Here is a 21,619-nt window from a genome sequence, read left to right on the forward strand (position 1 = left end):
TTCTTGACCAAAAGGGGGATGTGAAAGGAAGTGAAATAAGCTTCAGTGGCAGAGAGATTCCAAAACGAGCCGAGAGGTCACTCTGGAGGGCACTCTTACACACACTTTAGACAACCCTTTTTAGGTTCTAAAGAATTGGGGTAGCTGGTGGTGGATACCTGAAACTATCAAACTACAACCCAGAACCCATGAATCTCGAAGACAGTTGTATAAAAATGTAGCTTATGAGGGGTGACAATGGGATTGGGAAAGCCATAAGGACCACACTCCACTTTGTCTAGTTTATGGATGGATGAGTAGAAAAATAGGGGAAGGAAACAAACAGACAAAGGTACCCAGTGTTCTTTTTTACTTCAATTGCTCTTTTTCACTCTAATTATTATTCTTGTTATTTTTGTGTGTGTGCTAATGAAGGTGTCAGGGATTGATTTAGGTGATGAATGTACAACTATGTAATGGTACTGTAAACAATCGAAAGTACGATTTGTTTTGTATGACTGCGTGGTATGTGAATATATGTCAATAAAATGGTGATTAAAAAATAAATAAATAAATAAATAAATTCAACCTAGTTAAAAATTCTGTGCATCTTAAGCAACCACTACCCATTCTGTAGTCTCATTGTATCTCCAGGTAACCTAAATTCTAGATTCTATGTCTATGAGTTTATAAGTAGTTCATATTAGTGAGAGCATACAGTATGTGTCCTTTTGTATCTGACTTATTTCACTTAACATAATGTCCTCAAGGTTCAGCCATGCTGTCATATGCTTCAGGACTTCATTCCTTCTTACTGCTGAATAATATTCCATCATATGTATGTACTGCATTTTGTTTATCCATTCATTGGTTCATGAACACTTGGATTGTTTCCATCTTTTGGCAGTTGTGAATAATACTGCTATGAATGTTGGTGTGCAAACCAACTGTTTTTATAAATCAAGTTTTTTTTTTTATCATCATTTTATTGAGATATATTCACATACCACGCAGTCATACAAAACAAATCGTACTTTCGATTGTTTACAGTACCATTACATAGTTGTACATTCATCACCTAAATCAATCCCTGACACCTTCATTAGCACACACACAAAAATAACAAGAATAATAATTAGAGTGAAAAAGAGCAATTGAAGTAAAAAAGAACACTGGGTACCTTTTCTGTTTGTTTCCTTCCCCTACTTTTCTATACATCCATCCATAAACTAGACAAAGTGGAGTGTGGTCCTTATGGATTTCCCAATCCCATTGTCACCCCTCATAAGCTACATTTTTATATAACTGTCTTCGAGATTCATGGGTTCTGGGTTGTAGTTTGATAGTTTCAGGTATCCACCACCAGCTACCCCAATTCTTTAGAACCTAAAAAGGGTTGTCTAAAGTGTGTGTAAGAGTGCCCTCCAGAGTGACCTCTCGGCTCGTTTTGGAATCTCTCTGCCACTGAAGCTTATTTCACTTCCTTTCATATCCCCCTTTTGGTCAAGAAGATGTTCTCCGTCCCACGATGCCGGGTCTACATTCCTCCCCGGGAGTCATATTCTACGTTGCCAGGGAGATTCACTCCCCTGGGTGTCTGATCCCACATAGGGGGGAGGGCAGTGATTTCACCTTTCAAGTTGGCTTAGCCAGAGAGAGAGGGCCACATCTGAGCAACAAAGAGGCATATAAATCAAGTTTTATTGGGACATAACCACACCCATTAGTTTAAATATTATGACTACTTTTGTGCAGTGTATTAGTTGTGACAGAGAGCTTATGGCTCACAGAGCCTAAAATATTCATTATCTGGCCCTTTACAGACAAGTTTGCTGTGGCCAGCACTAGAGCATTGAAAGGGGAAAAGCAGAATTTATTTCTGATTTTACCTTTTAAGTCTTTTCTGGTAAAAGATTTGATACACAACTGTAAACAATAGCCAGTAGAATTAAGTGTTTTTTGTTTTTTGTTTTTTCCTTTTCTTTTCTTTTTTTTAGAGGTACCATAAGCTATTCTTTCTTGGAAACTAACTTCCTACTGGTTCTTCTCAGGAACTGTTTTGGTTTGGTAAAGCTGACAGAATTCAATATACCAGAAATGGGTTGGCTTTTACAATGGGGATTTATTATCTTACAAGCTTACATTTCTGAGGCTGTGACAAATGTTCAAATTAAGGCATCAACAGAACGATACCTACTCCCCAAAGACTGGCTACCAGTGATCCTCAGGTCCTGTCAGAGAGCAGAGCACATGGCAACATCTACTTGTCCTTTTCTGCCGAGTTTTGTTGCCTTCAGCTTCTGGCTTCAGTGGCTTCCTCTCTCAGCTTCTGGGTGTCTTTGTCTATCAGCTTCTCTGATCTATTAGCTTTTTACTTTGGGGCTTTTTTCTAAACTTCTCTGGGGCACATATTTTTTTATCCTCTTATAAGGGACTCCAGTAAGAGGATTAAGACCCACTTGGGGCATGCCGTAACTAAAGTAACCTAATCAAAAGGTCCCACCTACCATAGGTCCACACCCAAAGGACTCGATTAAATTTAAGAACATGCTTTTCTGGGGTCCACAAAGCCTCCAAACCATCACAGGAACCTAAAATTTATACTGGTTAAGGCAATGTTTCTCAAAGTGTGATTCCAAACTTCTTGCATCTAAGTCATCTGTGGTGCTTTTTTAAAATGCAGTAGGAATCTCTACTGAATGAGAATTTCTGGGGGTATGCCTGGACATTTGATTTTACCCCTTCTTTCATAACTATACTTACACCTGCTCTCTACCTGTTATAGCACTTAGGATATATTTGTTTATTTATTTGTCTCACCTTTTAAGACTGTGAACTCATTGAGGGTACGAATTGTGTTATCCATTGTTTTGTATTCCAAGTCCTGAGGAGCTAAATAAATGTTTAGGGACAGGGATGGGTATTTAATTTTTGTAGTTCTCAAAGTGTGAAGTGTAGTTCATGGATCCCTGGGGGGGATGGGAGGATCTCAGAAACCCTTTTAGGGGTCATAAAATCAAAACTATTTTCATAATAATACTAAGCCATTATTTGCCTTTTCTACTGTGCTCACATTTGCATTATTTGCCTTTTCTACTATGCTTACATTTGCATATTGATGCATAACAGTGGTAGGTAAAACTGGTGGCACCTTAGTCTGAATTAAGGCAATGAAACCAAACTGTACTGATGGCCATTGTATTGTTCACTACCATGCACTCAGAATAAAAACAGTGCATGTTTCACTTAAGAAAAACCCTTGATGAAGCAGTAAAAATTATTAATTTTATTAAAAATTAACCCTTGAGTTTACATTTTTTTCATTGTCTAGGTGACAAAATCGTTAATATACATAAAATACTTCTGCATTCTGAAGTAGAATGGTTGTTTCTTTAGGAAAGAGCACTTGAGCGATTATTTGAATTGCAAGCTGAACTAGCTGTTCTATTTTCATGGAGCAACATTTTTAATTGAAGGTACAACTGACAGACAAACTGGTTATTCAGATTTTGGTATGTGGTGGATCTTTTCTTGAAAAAGTGAGCTTGTCACTATAAGGAAAACAACTTACACTGTTGCATATGGGAAGATTTGACCTTTAAAGAAAAAAGTATAATTTTGGAAAACCTGTATCTGCTACTGTGAGCTTCACAACTTCCCAATACTTAAAGACTTTTCCAATGAGATTGTTAGGTGATCTTTTTTGCATAATGAAATGTGTCAGCATTTGAAAAATCTGTATAGCTCAGCAACTGATACTTTCCAAGTGACCAATGTGTGATGTTATAAACATGCATGAGTAGAAGATCCATTCAAAGTGTAACAAAGGCCAATGGATTTTAAAGTGTCAGAGTAGAAAAAGGTTATTGTACTGATTCCACCTGACAACTCACTTTTAAGAAACGGCCTGTGCCAGTTTGGATGTATTACATCCCTCAAAACGCCATGTTCTTTAACACAATCCTGTGGGGGGGGGGGCAGGCGACATATTAATGTATTAGTGTTGATTAGGTTGGAATCTTTGGATTAGGTTGTTTCCATGGAGATGTGACCCACCCAACTTTGGGTAATACCTTTGATTAGATTATTTCCACAGAGGTGTGGCCTCACCCATTCAGCATGGGTCTTGATTACTTTACTGGAACCCTATAAGAGCTCAGAAAGAAGGAGCTCAGTGCTGCTGCAGCTTAGAGAGACATTTTGGAGACGGCCATTGAAAGCAGACTTTTGCTTGTGTGACTTTGGGTTAGTTATTTTACCTCTGTAAATGGGAATAAAAATAATACGTACTTTATTGGGTCGCTGTGAGGGTTAAATCAGATTATACTTGTAAAATGCTTACACTATACCTAGAACATAAAAAGAGATCAGTAAATGTTAGCAACTATTATTAATATAATAATTATTAATTATAATAATTATTATTAATTATTGATATTAGCTAATCATCTAACAGGATCTGAGAGAATAGGACACAGTCCTGGCTTTCCTCATCCTCTCCACAGAGAACACAAGCTATTTAAGTGTTACAGACTTGAGGGAAAGAAAAGTAAACTTGTGTATATCCGTGAATGGCTGTTAATCTGCAAAGAGAATTAATGTGTTATATAAAATTTCCTGTTTCCGTTTTCTCTGTTTCTGAAGAAACAAATGAAATTGGAAAACATTCCCTGAACCCTCGCCTCATAATCTAGTTAGGAAAGTTTCTTATTCAACACCCAATGGAATTGAGGTCTTCCAGAAAACTTAAGTATTCAGGAAAGCTGGGCAGGGCCACTACTTCAGCCCCATGATCGTGGAAAACTCGTTTTAACTTTTTACCTCAGCTACGTCATCCTTGTTGGGCAAGAATACCTGGTCTCCAACCGCCCTTACAGCTTTTTGGCAGCCACTAAGTCCTAACACACGTAAGGGGTAGGGAGAAAGCCCCAAAGATAGAGACTCCGTCATTCGTTTCCTTTTTTCTTGCAAACGTTCTCCTTGGCACCCAGAAGTGAGGTCTGGCTACGGTAGCTGCCCCGATGCCCGCTCTGTCACCTTTTTTTCTAGTTCTCCCCAGAGTCGGAGCATCCTCGGAGGCACCCGGGGATGCCCGCACCATCCCTGGAGGCTGGGGGGGATTAGCTAGAGTACCACAGGAGGCCCGTTTTCCCCTCCCTCAAGTGACTTGAAGAACCTTTCTTCCAGTGAAATTCGAAACGCACCCTTACACCATGACTTCTTACCCCTTTCCCTGCTTTGTAAACGCCACGGGCCTCAAGCTCACCAGGCATCAAAACCTAGTTCACCAACCGCGAGCCCTGCTCTTAGGCTCCCTGCCCACTGCAAGGAGGAGCCACAGCTCGCGTGAACCCCTCCAGATCTCGCGACACTTCCCGTCGGTCACCCCGCCAGTCGCTGTCGGGCGGCGGCCCCAGCCGTCTCACCTTTGCTCTGGTCGCCTGACCCGCCGCTGGCCCGCGGGGAGCGCCGTGGAGCCTGGACTTCGGCGCGAGCCCCGCCCCGCTCCCGCCGGGGGGACATGCCTGGCCCCTCCCAGCACGGGCAGAACAGGCGCGGCGGCGGGGCCGCTGCCAGGTGAATCCGCCGCGGCGGGTGGGGGCCGGCGGCTGGGTCGCGGGCCCGAGGAGGGGCTGGGGTGGCTCCTCTGGGGGGCCCGGGGACGTCCGCAGACTGCGGCCGAAGCACGGGAACGTCATCTTGATTCCCTCCGCGTCTCCGCGTCTCCCACCCGGGTCGCAGGAATGAGGAGATAAGCCCCTGAGCTCCGAGGCGCCGAGGCTGGCGGCGGGAGGCTGGGGGATTGGGCAGAAAGGAACGCGCCCAGGTGGCTGAGGTACATTCGCGTCAGGAAGGAGCGCGGGGAGCATCCCCGGGAGGACAGGTGTTTGCGGTCGCCCGGGTCCTGCTCACGACCCGCGGGGGAGCTGACGGCCAGAGCGTGAGCCTTTGCCGAGAGGCATCAGAGAAACACGTAGGTCAGAGCCTACCTGGAGGGGAGGCGGCCCTTGAGGTCACCCGCAACTTGTGACCTGAGACTGTGCGGGCGTGAGTGAGTCCGCGCGCGCGCAGTGGCCCGGGGCAGGATTCTGTGTTTTCAGAATTGGACCACGGTCCCTAATTAAGTACAATTTAAGGATCTATCAAAAATAACTGGTTCTTAAACGAATCGGTTTTTTAAGATTAGGTTCCAGTAGTCACGTGAATGTGTAATGATAGAGTCGGGGAGTCGAAAAGCTGTGTTAAGGATGGGGCACGCTGAGTAAATTTTCTCTTTGGCACTAGGTTTAGGTTGGAAATTGGGATAAAATGTGTGGCAACCAAGTTTTGACCATATGTTTCTTGTGATACTAGCTTCGTTTTGTAACTTATTGTGGACTGATCCCATGCAGTTTTCTGAGAGAATTGGGAACTCAGTACAAAGTGATTGATCTGACTATAAGAAGCATTTTGTTTAAAGCCCCTCCCTTCAAATCCCCATTTATGTTTGTTTTTTAAATTGTGTACCCCCCCTTAGATTTTGTTGTTGTTTTTGTTTTTGTAGAAATTACCCTCCTTAAAATGACCAGTTTTGTGTGTGTTGGGTGTGTATGTGTAGGCAATTACGGTGTTAATAGAAGGAAAATAATTTTCCTGATAATTTTCTTTTAACTTGTCTTTTAGAGAGCGAAATGTCATCAGTGGAATCACACCAGGAACAGTTGTCCCAGTCAGATGCATCCCCGTCACCAAACTCATGTAGTTCCTTTGAGCTAATAGACATGGATCCTGCCAATTTGTATGAACAAGTTTCTCCTCATTGGTTTTATTGTAAAATAATAGATTCTAAGGAGACATGGATTCCTTTTAACTCTGAGGATTCACAGCAGCTGGAAGAGGCGTATGGCTCTGGTAGGGTGACAACAGTGACTTATACTGAATATTATTAAACGTAAATTCTAGATTTTTCCAGTCATGTAATGTTCTACAGCATTTTTATGCAGAAGTTCTGCCTTAGTATCCAGCAAATTTAAAATATTTAAAATTTTGATCTTTATGTTGAGAACAGTACCTTTTGTAATTTTAGCATATTTATCCAATAATATTTCTTGTGTTCTAACTTGTGCTTCAGATCTAATTTTTGTTTATAAAGAGTGTGTGTGTGGGGGGGGTTCAGATCACAGGAGAATGAATTTTCTAACTTGTTACTAGTTACTTCTTTTGTGAAACACAGGAGTGATGCTAAATACCATTATGTCATCACGGTGGTCATTAATTTACCTTTTGGTCCCTCAAGCAAAAAAATCAGAAAAGGCTTCTTATAGACTTTTTTTTTTTTTTTTTTTAAACGGGACACTTCTGTCTTCCTTCAGAACAAGAATAAGCATTTGGGTAGTATTTTTCATATTTCATTAAAACCAAAGAATGATTTTGACAGTTTATAAAGTTAGTAGTGAAAAAGGTGCCACTTAAATTCCATTTTATTTAATGTTTAGCCAGTAGAAATTGTTCATTCATGTGCTTTAAAGCATTATTTAAAATCTGGGAATTGTATTTTGGGGGTATCATTTGAAATATGTACTTCTTTTCCCCTTTCCAATTCTTGATAGGAAAAGATTATAATGGGAGAGTTGTCCCCACTGATGGGGGCAGATATGATGTTCATTTGGAGGAGAGGCTGCGGTATGCTGTATACTGGGATGAGACAGCATCAGAAGTGAGACGATGTACCTGGTTTTATAAGGGAGACAAAGACAATAAATATGTTCCCTACTCGGAAAGCTTCAGCCAAAAATTAGAGGTAACGCTGCTACATACCAGTGTAAAACTTTCCTTTGACCCTTTTTTCTTCATCATTTCCTTCATTTTTTTTTCTTTATTAAATAATATTTTCTTCCTTTGTGACTTATATTTTGAAATTTCCGGAAAGAGTTTAGTTGTATCTGCATGACAGTTTATAGTATTTCTTTTTGTAGGTTAGTTTCAGGATGAGGTAGTTCTATTTTCTGACATTAAAATACTAAAGCCGAGAAATATTATATGCTACCACTAATGTGAACTTTCAAAAATGTAAAACAAATGGTTTATAATGTAGAATGTAGGGGAACTAGCAGTAGAGAGTAATTAAGGAAGGGGGAACAATAATCCAAGAAGAACAGATAAGCTTTTTAACGTTCTGGGGATGCCCAGAAATGACTATGGTCTGTTAATTTCTGATGGATATAGTAGGAACAAGTTCACAGAAAGGTTGCTATATTATGTAACTTTCTTGGGGTAAAGTAGGAACATGTTGGAAGTTAAGCAGTTATCTTAGGTTAGTTGTCTTTTTCTTACTCCCTTGTTATGGTCTCTTTGAAATGTTCTTTTATTGTATGTTTGTTTTCTTTTTAACTTTTTTTTTCATACAGTTGATTTAAGAAAGAAGGGAAAGTTAAAAAAAAAAAAAAAAGAAAGAAAAACAAGGAAAAAAAAATGATGTAGTGCCCCCTTGAGGAGCCTGTGGAGAATGCAGGGCTATTCGCCTACCCCACCTCCATGGTTGCTAACATGACCACAGACATAGGGGACTGGTGGTTTGATGGGTTGAGCCCTCTACCATAAGTTTTACCCTTGGGAAGACGGTTGCTGCAGAGAGGCTAGGCCTCCCTATATTTGTGCCTAAGAGTCTCCTCCTGAATGCCTCTTTGTTGCTCAGATGTGGCCCTCTCTCTCTGGCTAAGCCAACTTGAAAGGTGAAATCACTGCCCTCCCCCCTACGTGGGATCAGACACCCAGGGGAGTGAATCTCCCTGGCAACGTGGAATATGACTCCCGGGGAGGAATGTAGACCCGGCATCGTGGGACGGAGAACATCTTCTTGACCAAAAGGGGGATGTGAACGGAAATGAAATAAGCTTCAGTGGCAGAGAGATTCCAAAAGGAGCTGAGAGGTCCCTCTGGTGGGCACTCTTATGCACACTTTAGACAACCCTTTTTAGGTTCTAAAGAATTGGGGTAGCTGGTGGTGGATACCTGAAACTATCAAACTACAACCCAGAACCCATGAATCTCGAAGACAGATGTATAAAAATGTAGCTTATGAGGGGTGACAATGGGATTGGGAAAGCCATAAGGACCACACTCCACTTTGTCTAGTTTATGGATGGATGAGTAGAAAAATAGGGGAAGGAAACAAACAGACAAAGGTACCCAGTGTTCTTTTTTACTTCAATTGCTCTTTTTCACTCTAATTATTATTCTTGTTATTTTTGTGTGTGTGCTAATGAAGGTGTCAGGGATTGATTTAGGTGATGAATGTACAACTATGTAATGGTACTGTAAACAATTGAAAGTACGATTTGTTTTGTATGACTGCGTGGTATGTGAATATATCTCAATAAAATGATTAAAAAAAAATACTAAAGCCAACTTTATTATGTCTTTTTATTTAAATTAAAAAATCTTTCCTTAATGGCAGTCATTATTAATATTTAAATTATGACCACAGGATTGGTCTTTTTTTATTTTTATTCATGCTCTGAAAACTTTTTGAAATTTACTGTCTTTAAATTAGAGGTAGGATATTCTTTTTGAAACTCTTCTGAAAAATACATTCAAGTTTAGTAAAAAAGCTGTTAGAGAAATCTAATGAAATGGTTTTTTTTAAATGCAATTTTATTGGGATATATTCACATACCATACAAACCATCTGAAGTATGCAATCATTGGCTCACAGTGTGTTTCTTTTAAGGAAACCTACATGCTTGCTGTAACTCTGGATGAATGGAAAAAGAAACTGGAGTCTCCCAACAGAGAAATCATTATATTACACAATCCAAAGGTAAAAAGAACTAAAAACTAGTGTTGGGATGAAAGGTTAGATGCATTGTTAAGGAGAACTTAATTGGTTTCTTTGTCCTAGGGATCCTACTCAGAATGAACTGGCAAATTTTATATTGCATTCACAATTATGAAACTTAAAACTTGTAGCCACTACTATTGTTTATCTTATTCAGCTTATACAGAAGAATTTTCTTTTGGGAAATTGTGCCACTGTGGTTTAAGAGAATCGCTGGCACATTAGGTGGGCATATCTTCCATATGTAGGGTATTATTGAAAGACCTGTTAGCCTAATGTATTTTCAGGGTTCTCATTTCAAGCCTTAAGAGTTGCATACCAAAACTCCAGTTGAGATTTGACTGTTAATTAGAAAGACATGTTCCTACCCTTAATAATGTATATATGGAAATGACTTTAATGTGGAATGTCTTTATTGCTCTCATCTTTTCTGTATAAGCTTATGGTGCATTACCAGCCGGTTGCAGGGTCTGACGAATGGGGTTCAACACCCACTGAGCAGGGTCGACCAAGAACCGTGAAGAGAGGGGTTGAGAACATCTGTGTTGACATTCATTATGGTAATGTTAATCATTTATTTTTTCTTATCTTCTGATATACTTATTTTATTTGTTTATTCCTCAAATTTTGTGACCTTTTTCTATGGATTTGGATTAGTCTGAGGCTTAAAAAATAATCTTAAACCATATGGGCTTCTTCTGAGTTAAGATTAGCAACATGTTTTAACTTTAAAAATCTTCTCTTTTAAAGTTAAGTACATAGAGTGAAATGGGTAAAATTAGCAGTACTAATCAGGAAGTCACCAAGTATGGATGAGCTGATTTGTTCCTAATTCTAAGAAGTGATTCTACCTGCTTGATTAGAAATTTATTCCTTGTAACTCCTGTCCTGAAAGATTTTCTAAGGAAAATCTTAAACTAAGGAAAACTGTTTTTCAGTAAGACTTTGTTGATTATCCGTTGCTATCTAGCAGTGGTATTATGGTTATTTTCATTAAATATTTAACTAGATTATAAAATTCCTTTTATCTTGCAGAGGAGATGATTTGGTAGTTCTGTTCTCTTGGACAAAGTCTTAGATTAGACTGACTGAAATTTTGAAATTTTGAGAGTTAAAATTTTCACTTTAAAAATACAATGGAGAAGATATCGGGTGGGGAGGGATGGACAATGGAGAGTTATTGCTTAACGGTTTAGAGTTGTTTCTTGGGGTGATGAAAATGTTTTGGTAGTAGAGGGTGGTTATGGCAGTACAACATTGCAAATGTAATTAACGTCACTGAATTGTACACTTAACAATGGTTAAAATTGCAAAATTTATGTTATATATCTATGTTATCACAAACAAATTAAAAGAAAGAAGACACACTGGACATTATTGGGACAACTGATAAAAAGGAAATATTAGATAAAGTATTGTATCAACGTTAAATTACCTAATTAGATAACTTCACTGTGGTTATGTAAGAGAATGTGCTTAAGAAATACATATTGAGGTATTAAAGGGGTAAAGAGGCATGAAGTATACAGCCTGCTCCCAGATGATCTACAAAAATATGTTCATGTATACATACACAAACATAAAGAGAGAAAAAGCAGGTGAGCAAGAGTGGTAAATGTTAAAAAATCAAATCTGTGTAAAGAACACATTGGAGTTTCTGTACTGTTCTTTCATATTTTCTGTAAGTCTGCAATCATTTCAAAATAGAAAAATTTTAAAAACCTGAAAAAATGTTTATAGACATTTCAAGATAAATTAGGAGCAAAGTGAAATTATTGCATTTTTACTAAGTAGTTAAATCTAAGACTATTTTATGTCCTTTAAATGGTTAGGTTTTGTTTTTTTTTTTTAGCTTGCTTGTCTTTATAACTTATTTGTTGTGAATGTTTGATTTTAGAATCCATGACCAACTATGTAGAATAATTTTTCTTTTTAATTTCATTTATAGGGGAACCTTTACAAATAGATCACTTGGTTTTTGTAGTTCATGGGATTGGACCAGCTTGTGATCTCCGCTTCCGAAGCATTGTGCAGTGTGGTAGGTTTGCAGCGCATTCAAGATTAGACCATTTAACGCAAGTATTAATCAGTTCTTCTGTGAGCTGAGATGAAGCATTGTGTTTGGTCTGTTGTCTTAGCTATATAATAAGATTTGGAGAGCTAAAGACAGATGGCAAGTTAGTAAAGCTTTCCAGCTTAGAATTAAAGTGCTAGTAAGTCCCTGAGGCTAACAGTTTATACTCTTAACTAATAATTCTTCAGTGGACGAGCCCTTAGTCCCTATAAAATTGTTTTATGAGGTAGTGGCCATATTTCTAACCACTCCATATTTAAAGGAACCCCATAAAAAGAAATTTCAATTATTATAATTTATACTGTGAATGAAATTGTTGATATTCTAATTGGAAGGTTTAAGTCATTAGTATAAGTTGATTTTGAAAGGTAGTGTCCTCTAAAGCTTGGTAGTATTCAAACAGGAGTGTTTTTTTTGTTTGTTTTTGTTTTTTATTAAATTCAAAATATTAGTTGATGGCTGTTTATAAGACCTGGAAGTTCGAGAGAAATATTGTGGCTACAAGGCTGACTGATACACATGGTGTTGTGATTTTCTTTTTATTGGAAAAACAGTACATTTGATGCAGTAGAAGTTTTGAAGTCATCTTTTCTTTTGGTGAAATGTTTTGTATGATAAAATCAAGTTTTGCATTAAAGGAACATCTCACACATGCACTGATAATTTTTCCTCGATATGCTTTATTTCTGTTTTCTATTTTTCACTAACGTCAACATATATTCTAAGCAGATGTTGGTAGAGTATAATTACAGGATTTTTTGCATTCTAATTCTGCAAATTCATAGTTTCACTGTTGATGCATAAGTTAATCTTTTTTTGCAGTTAATGATTTTCGCAGTGTTTCCTTGAACTTGCTGCAGACGCATTTTAAGAAAGCCCAAGAAAATCAGCAGATTGGAAGAGTAGAATTTCTTCCTGTCAACTGGCACAGTCCTTTGCATTCTACTGGTGTGGATGTGTGAGTAATACTTTACACCTTTGGGTTATTAACAGTGTATTTAACTGTTAATTACTGTGTATTGAATATTTTGTTCAACTAAAAGGCTTTTGTGCTTCTGTGTCTTTTTCTTAGAGGTACATTATTAAATGCTGATCAATCCCTTGATTTAACTAGCTCTGGTTAGGAGTAAAGAGTTGTGTGTGTCTTCTTTCAGTTTTATTGGCTCATTGGTGTCTATTTCTGCAGCTTCATTATTTTTTTAACATTAAAGCCAAACATTGCTTTTTTCCCATAGTGTTTAAGCACTTCCATTTCCAGATATCAGAAACCAACTGTACTGTATTGCAAGATATACAAGTTATTTTGCTGTTCCTTTTGTGATCATATTTAAATAATATTTGTCCAAATTCAGGAGAAAAGGAAGGAAATGCCCAAATTACTAGCACTGGTAATTTGAGGTATAACTGGTACAGTGACTTTTAAGTAATGGCTTTCTTAAGTTATAAGCCCAGTAGTTTTATTTGTAAATTTTATGGAAATGACTGAGAAGGTTGCCTTATATCAGAGACATGCAGCTATGGACTCTAGATACAAGAGATGAGTGTTCATAATGTAGTTTTAGGATAGAACCAGGAGATAAGTTGCTTTTTTGGAGAAATAAAGGAAGTAGTCATCATTATTTTTATACTTGTCTTACAAATTGATTTCCTTACTCTGTTTCTCAGTTCTTAATTAATACTGTGATTTGAACATATTCCATGTGCAAAGTGCTTCATTCTGGTGTTGCTTTTACCAGGTAAAGGATCTGTATTCTTTCATATTTGAGCTGATGATAAGAGGTTATTAATGGCACATATCCCTGTCTAAACCACAGAAGCCTTTGAATCTTTGAGGAATCTTTCTGGGAATTTTGAGAAAGCTTTACTTGGAAATTGACTCAGACTTTGTCAGCATGGTCTTCCTTTGCCAGATATGAGTTCTGTTTGCCTTTGGCACATAGCAGTCTCGCCTTCTTTGTGCTTTCAGAAATTCTGCATTGAGAGAGGAACACGATCCTTGTATCATTTTATGTGTCCTAGAAAAACTTAACTCTGAGAATTCTAGGAAAGCCTCTTGTATTTTTCTTTTTGTCTTTTTTCTAAAAAAGCTTTTTATCATAGAGAGTTTTCAATATACACAAAAGTAGTGTATATATATATATATATATATATGTATATATATATAGTGAATTTTCATATACTGATTACCCAGCCCCAAGAAGCCTCAACACATGGCCAGTTCTCCCCCATTCATACTTTCAGACCCCTCTGGCCATATTATTTTTGAATCAAATCTTAGGCATTGTATTGTTTCATCTGTAAATGTTTCATTTTTTATGTCTTAAAAATAAGGACTTTTAAAAATATGTAACCTTAACACCATTATCATACCTAAAAAAATTCTTAATATTGTCAAATATCGTCATTGTTCAAATTTCCAATAGTTTGATTTCATGATTTATATGTACCTATGTATAAAAATACATACACACATATATTTTAAATGGCTCCAGATAAGTTCCATAAATTGTGATTAGTTGATAGGTCCATTAAATCTCTCTTAATCTCTTGATTTATCTCTCCATCTCTTTTATTTTCTTACAATGTATGTTTTAATGAAACTGGGTGGTTTGTCCTGTAGAGTTTTTCGCACTGTGAAGTTTGCTGATCATAGCCCCTTGGTGTCATTAAACATGTTCCTCTCTCTTTTTCCTATAAATTTCCTATAAATTGATAGTTGTCTCTTGTAAATTCCTATTATTATATAGTTGTCTTAAGTCTAAGCTTGAAGGATAAGCTAGTAAATAACTCAGAGGTGGCTATGGAGTGTATTTAGGTTTTCTACTTAATATATCTTTCCTTTTTTCAGAGATCTGCAAAGAATAACCTTGCCCAGCATTAACCGCCTCAGGCACTTCACCAATGACACAATTCTGGATGTCTTCTTCTACAATAGCCCCACCTACTGTCAGACTATTGTGGACACAGTTACTTCTGAAATGAACCGAATATATACACTTTTTCTCCAGAGGAACCCTGATTTCAAAGGGGGTGTATCCATTGCTGGTCATAGTTTAGGTAACAAATTAATTCTCTGTGACCAGAGAAGACTAATATTTCAGAACACATGTGCCAAAGAATTCGGAAGGTGGTTGGAAGGGTGGTGATGGATTGGAATAAAAGAGACTCCTTGCCTTGTAGATTTGTTTTCTTGGGTACATTGGCTTATTACTTTTTTATATAAAAGATGGCCATTTAGTGGTAATGCTTAGAAAATGTCCCTTCTTTCTTCTGTTTTGCTTATAGGTTCACTTATATTGTTTGATATCCTAACAAATCAGAAAGATTCTTTGGGGGATATTGACAGTGAAAAGGTAATTTAAATGTTCAGATACGTTCTCTTCTAATATTCATTAGTAAGGAATTCAAGATTTTAGACTTATTTTTTGTTTTTAGCTGAGTGTCGTCTCAACATTAAATTTACATTTATTTTAATTTTAACAGACTTAAAATTATGTCATTCTTGGATGACAGAAACAAGATAGTAATATGCTTCTACAAATATTGCCACATTCTAAAATAACAATAGGTATCTTCCTTTCATTATAAAATTTGTATAACTCATCTATTATAATTGTAGATGTGGAGATGAAAGGGAGTTTGCATATGAGGAAATGTGGAATGAATTGGATACAAATTGATCTGATTTACAGAAATTCTGTTTTAAAGCAGTGTTGGAGGGGCGACTTGATGTTTAAAAGTATATTTTCATAAAACAAAGTTCTGTAAACACATATTTATATTACTCATTTGCTACTTAGCATATACGATCTTGTATTTTTTTTCTCTTTTTATGTAAATGCCCTATTTCTCCTGTTGGACCATGAATTCTTCCAGAGCAGATGTTTTTCTCTTCCATTATTTTATATTTTAAGCTCTATTTCAACTGTAATAAAAACTCAGTAAATGTTTGTTACCGATGATGAATACTTTGATAATCATTCATTCACTTATTTTAAAACATTCTTTCAACTGAAGTTGTAAAAACTTAATCACCTTTATATTTTGTATAAATTACAATTTGTTTAAAGTTAACATATATCTTTATGTGGAAATATTATATATTTGTCTCAAAATAGTATTAACAGAAAATCCAAATGATTTTAATTTTTAGGGTTCGCTAAATATTGTTATGGATCAAGGAGACACACTGACACTAGAGGAAGATTTGAAGAAACTTCAGCTCTCTCGTTTCTTTTGTATCTTTGAGAAGGAACAAGTAGATAAAGAAGCTCTGGTAAAAATAGTCTTTTAAAACTTTATGCTATATCATTTCAGTAGTTTTACTGCTTATCTTCATGGTTCTGCTAAGAACCTGCCCTTTAGAAGCTTGTTAGTAATAAATATCATTAATAATGTTCTTGAGCATTACTTACATGATCATATTTTTTTAATTGTAGAATATAACATACATATACATAGAAATGATAACTTTCCAAGTGTAATTTAATAAGTGGTTAGACAGCAAATTTCAAAGAATATTATGGGTTACAGTTCCACAGTTTCAGTTGTTTCCTTATTGTGAAACATAACATATATACAAAAAGATAATATCTTTCAAAGTATAATTTAACAAGTTAGTTACATGGGACATTTCCAAAAAATGTTATGAGTTACAGCACCATAGTTTCAGTTATTGCTTTATGGTGAAATATATATATATATATACAAAAGGGTGATAACTTTCAAATTACAACTTAACAAGTAGCTATAGAACAAATTTCAGTGGATGCTGTGGGTTATGGTTCCACCATATCAGTTCTTTCCTTCTAGTTATTCTAATAGCAACCAAGAAAAAGAAAATTACATAGAGATTCAGTATTCGTAATCCTTTGTTAAATTCCATTTGTTTGTTTCTACGCCTTCCTGTAGTTTAATTACTTTCCTGAACTTTGGGGATGTGTAGGCAGTGACCATCCTAACTTATTCATGTTAAAAAGGGGTATTGATTTTGTGTGAAAAGGGTACGTATCTGGTTGATGTTCTTGAAGATGCTGTTTTCTCTTGGTTTTGGGACTTAGCTGGCATAGGAGTTCTCTGAAGGATTTAAGTTTCTAGAGAATAAACTTAGTGAGTGAAACTTTTATAGAGTCTCAGATAGGGATCAGGGTATTCTTTAGGGTTTGGGGGACAGCTGTTGACTTGGACTTACACTGTGATCATTTCGCATATCTAGGTGAAGCTTGCATGGGAGTAACTTCCAGGACATCCTCTTGACTATTTAAATTCTCTTAGCCAATGAAACCTTACTTTGTTGCCTTTCTTTTCCCCCTTTTGGTCAAAAAGGCATTTTCAATCCCTTGATGCCAGGGTCAGGCTCATTCCCAGAATCCATGTCCCACCTCACCAGGGAGACTCATTCACCTGGGGGGTCCTGTCCCATGTCAGGGAGAGGGTGATGAATTTATTTGCAGAGTTAGGCTTAGAGAAAGTCCATGTTTGAGCAACGAAAGAGGTTCTCTGGAGGTGACTCCTAGGCATAATTACAGGTGGGCTTAGCCTCCCCTATACAACCATAAGTTTCACCAGAGGCCTCAAGATCAAGGGTTTGACTTATAAAGTAGGGGGGTTCCTAAGCCTCATGATCATGGGCTTGACTTAACAAAATAGGAGGTTCCTAAGTTCACATAGCATATGTTATGTCCATGATAATGTATCCATATCTCATATTATCATCACTTAGTTGTACAGTCCTCATCACTCTCCATTTTAAACAATTCTCATGACCCATAACACCTTGTAGCTCTTTTCAGCCCTTATTTATTTGTCTCTAGTATATGTGTGATACTAGTATGGTATTCCTATTAATTATGGTCTCTAGTATGCTATAGGTAGATTTTTCCCAATCACTATTCTGTTGTCAACTCTGTACCAGTATCATACCTTAGAAGTATATCATGCAAACACCTGTCTATATTACTAATGCTGATCTGTGGGTTATATGCCTTTAAACAACCCCTTTCAATCCTGTTTGCCTTCAATACAGCTCTGATACTTACAATCCATTAACAAACAGTCGTCACCCCTATTCATTCCCATAGCTTTGAATTCACTATCATTAACATATCTGAACATATTAGATTATCATTCCCCCTCAATAGCTTCTGTCTATCACTGGGTTTCCAATTTTCTACATTATAAGACATTGATTTTACATTGTTCAGGGAGTTCATAGAAGTGTTTATATACAGTATCTCTCCTTTTGTGTCTGACTTATTTCACTCAGCATTATATCTTCAAGGTTCATCTGTGTTCCCATGTTTCAGGACCCTGTTCCTTTTTACTGCTGCATAGTATTCTATCACATGTATGTACCACATTTTGTTTATCCACTTGTCTGTTGAAGGACACTTGAATTGTTTCTGTCTCTTGGCAGTTGTGAACAGTGCTGCCATGAACATTGATGTACAAATGTCTGTTACTTATATGTTTTTCAATTTTTAAAAAGTGATCTTTGTGGGAATTCAGGGTATAGAATAACACTAGTGATATGCATATACAGTAGTAAGAATGCACAGACTAAACAACATAGCTCAGAGAGAACATGAGAGCAAGAACAAATTCTAAAATTGACCATTACTTAGTCCAGCTCCTGTTTTCTCTTATACTTTCAGGAGCTCTATTGTTGATATTTGCTTCTTTGTTTTTGTTTTTTGATTTCCATAAAAAATATTAAAAATGTTTTTCATTTTAACTGCTATAAGTGGACAATTCTTTGACATTAAGTAAATTGACAATACAGTATAACTTGCACCACTGTCTTATTTCCAGACTATCTTCATCATCCCAAACCAAAACTCATAGTCATTAAGATAACAACTCTCCATTTCCCTCTTCCCCCACTGCTGTTAACCACTATTCTGTTTTGTGTCTATGAATTTGCATATTTAAGTATTTCATATGAGAAATCATCCAATATTTGTCCTTTATTGTGACTGATTTATTTCACTCAACATGAGGTATATCCATGTTGTAGCATCTACTAGCACTTCATTTTTTTTTATGACTGAATTATATTCCATTATATGGATATGTCACATTTGTTTATCCATTCATTTATTAATGGACACTTGGTTGCTTCCACCTTTTAGCTATTGCTTATAATGCTGCAGTGAACATTGGTGTACAAATACCTGTCTGAGACCTTGCTTTTAATTATTTGGGGTATAACCTAGGACTGGAATTGCCAGGTCATATGGTAATTCTATGTTTAACTTCCTGAGGATCCACCAAACTTTTTTCCATGGCAGCTGCAACATTTTACAATGCCACCAACAATGTATGAGGATTCCTGTATCTTTGCATCTTCCTCAACACTTGTTATTTTCAGATTTTTTTTTTGTAATAGCCATCTAGTGGATGTGAAATGGTATATCATTTTAATCTTAATTTATATTTCTTTAATGGCTAATAATGTTGAATATCTTTTCATGTATTTATTGGCCACTTGTGTATCTTTGGGGAAATGTCTATTCAAGTCCTTTGACCATTTTTAATTGGGTTGTGTTTTTGTTGTTAAGTTGTAAGATTTCTTTATATATTCTGGATATTAAACCCTTATCAGATAAACAGTTTTGAAATATTTTCTCCTATTCTGTAGGTTGTCTTTTTTTAATTTTTTTTTATTTTTTTAATCATCATTTTATTGAGATATATTCACATACCATGCAGTCATACAAAACAAATCGTACTTTCGATTGTTTACAGTACCATTACATAGTTGTACATTCATCACCTAAATCAATCCCTGACACCTTCATTAGCACACACACAAAAATAACAAGAATAATAATTAGAGTGAAAAAGAGCAATTGAAGTAAAAAAGAACACTGGGTACCTTTGTCTGTTTGTTTCCTTCCCCTATTTTTCTACTCATCCATCCATAAACTAGACAAAGTGGAGTGTGGTCCTTATGGCTTTCCCAATCCCATTGTCACCCCTCATAAGCTACATTTTTATACAACTGTCTTTGAGATTCATGGGTTCTGGGTTGTAGTTTGATAGTTTCAGGTATCCACCACCAGCTACCCCAATTCTTTAGAACCTAAAAAGGGTTGTCTAAAGTGTGCGTAAGAGTGCCCACCAGAGTGATCTCTCGGCTCGTTTTGGAATCTCTCTGCCACTGAAGCTTATTTCATTTCCTTTCACATCCCCCTTTTGGTCAAGAAGATGTTCTCCATCCCACGATGCCGGGTCTACATTCCTCCCTGGGAGTCATATTCTACGTTGCCAGGGAGATTCACTCCCCTGGGTGTCTGATCCCATGTAGGGGGGAGGGCAGTGATTTCACCTTTCAAGTTGGCTTAGCCAGAGAGAGAGGGCCACATCTGAGCAACAAACAGGCATTCAGGAGGAGACTCTTAGGCACAAATATAGGGAGGCCTAGCCTCTCCTTTGCAGCAACCGTCTTCCTGTAGGTTGTCTTTTCACTTTCTTGATAATGTCCTTTGATGCACAAAAGTTTCTAAGTTTGATGGAGTCCATTTTATCTATTTTTTTCTTTTGTTACCTGTGCTTTGGTGTAATGTCTTAAGAATCTATTGCAAGGTCCTGAAGGTATTCCCTTATGTTTTATTCTAAGAGTTTTTTGGTTGTAGTTCTTACATTTAGGTCACTGATCAAATTTTTTTTAATTCATTTTTATTGAGATATATTCACATACCATGCAGTCATACAAAGTGTACATTCAGTTGATCACAGTAGAATTATATAGTTGTGTGTTCATCACCAAAATTAATTTCTGAACATTTTCATTACTCCACACACAAAAATAATAAGAATAAAAATTAAAGTGAAAAAGAACAATTAAAATAAAGAAGAACACTGAGTGGTTTTTTTTTTTTTTGCCCCCATTTTTCTACTCATCCATCCATACTCTGGACAAAGGGGAGTGTGGCCCACATGGATTTCCCAATCACATTGTCACCCCTCATAAGCTACATTTTTATACAATTGTCTTCAAGATTCAAGGGTTCTGGGTTGTAGTTTGATAGTTTCAGGTATTTATTGCTAGCTATTCCAATTCATTAGAACCTAAAAAGGGTTATCTATATTGTATGTAAGAGTGTCCACCAGAGTGACTTCTCAGCTCCTTTTGGAATCTCTCTGCCACTGAAGCTTATTTCATTTCCTTTCACATCCCCCTTTTGGTCAAGAAGATGTTCTCCATCCCACGATGCTGGGTCTGTCTCCTCTAATCTGGAACTTTTGATTTCTGCCGTATATATGCCCAGTGTTTCCTTTACAGCCTCTATCTCTTTTGCAATATCTTCTCTAAACTTTTTGATTTGATTTAGCATTAGTTGTTTAAATTCCTGTATCTCAGTTGAAGTGTACGTTTGTTCCTTTGACTGGGCCATAACTTTGTTTTTCTTAATGTAGGTTGTAATTTTCTGTTGTCTAGGCATGGTTTTCTTGCTTATCCAAATCAGGTTTTCCCAGACCAGAACAGGCTCAGGTCCCAGAGGGAAGAAATATTCAGTATCTGGTTTCCCTGAGGGTGTGTCTTAGAAAATTGCTCCATCCTTTGATGCCTCGGGTCACTGTGCTTTTCTGCCCAGCAGGTGATGCCTGTTAGCCTATAATTCTTGACTGGTGTGAGGAGGTATGGCCGTGTTCCCCCAGGCTCTGGGGTCTGGTTCTGAATGGAAAGGGCCCCACCCCTTTCCTCCTAGAGAAGACAGACCCCCCAGGTGGAGGTCATTAGCATT

At 37.0% G+C, this 21,619-nt stretch overlaps 1 protein-coding gene across 2 annotated transcripts in view; it reads left to right on the forward strand.

Moving 5' to 3' along the window:
- Window positions 1-5,364: 5,364 nt before the first annotated feature.
- Window positions 5,365-21,619, forward strand: part of DDHD2 (DDHD domain containing 2) — a 38,834-nt gene continuing 22,579 nt past the window's right edge. Inside the window, exons 1-10 of one of the 2 annotated variants that reach the window (XM_037831378.1) lie at window positions 5,365-5,556; window positions 6,643-6,870; window positions 7,569-7,759; window positions 9,689-9,778; window positions 10,236-10,356; window positions 11,745-11,834; window positions 12,693-12,828; window positions 14,719-14,927; window positions 15,156-15,223; window positions 16,024-16,146. In XM_037831378.1, coding sequence (XP_037687306.1) covers window positions 6,651-6,870; window positions 7,569-7,759; window positions 9,689-9,778; window positions 10,236-10,356; window positions 11,745-11,834; window positions 12,693-12,828; window positions 14,719-14,927; window positions 15,156-15,223; window positions 16,024-16,146 — 1,248 coding nt within the window. In that variant the 5' untranslated portion in view covers window positions 5,365-5,556; window positions 6,643-6,650. Of the gene's footprint in view, window positions 5,557-5,621; window positions 5,816-6,642; window positions 6,871-7,568; window positions 7,760-9,688; window positions 9,779-10,235; window positions 10,357-11,744; window positions 11,835-12,692; window positions 12,829-14,718; window positions 14,928-15,155; window positions 15,224-16,023; window positions 16,147-21,619 lie in introns of those variants that run through there. The other variant, XM_037831379.1, reaches the window with a different exon arrangement.

The sequence above is a fragment of the Choloepus didactylus genome, chromosome 3 (genome assembly GCF_015220235.1).
Source record: "Choloepus didactylus isolate mChoDid1 chromosome 3, mChoDid1.pri, whole genome shotgun sequence".
Lineage (NCBI taxonomy): Eukaryota > Metazoa > Chordata > Mammalia > Pilosa > Megalonychidae > Choloepus > Choloepus didactylus.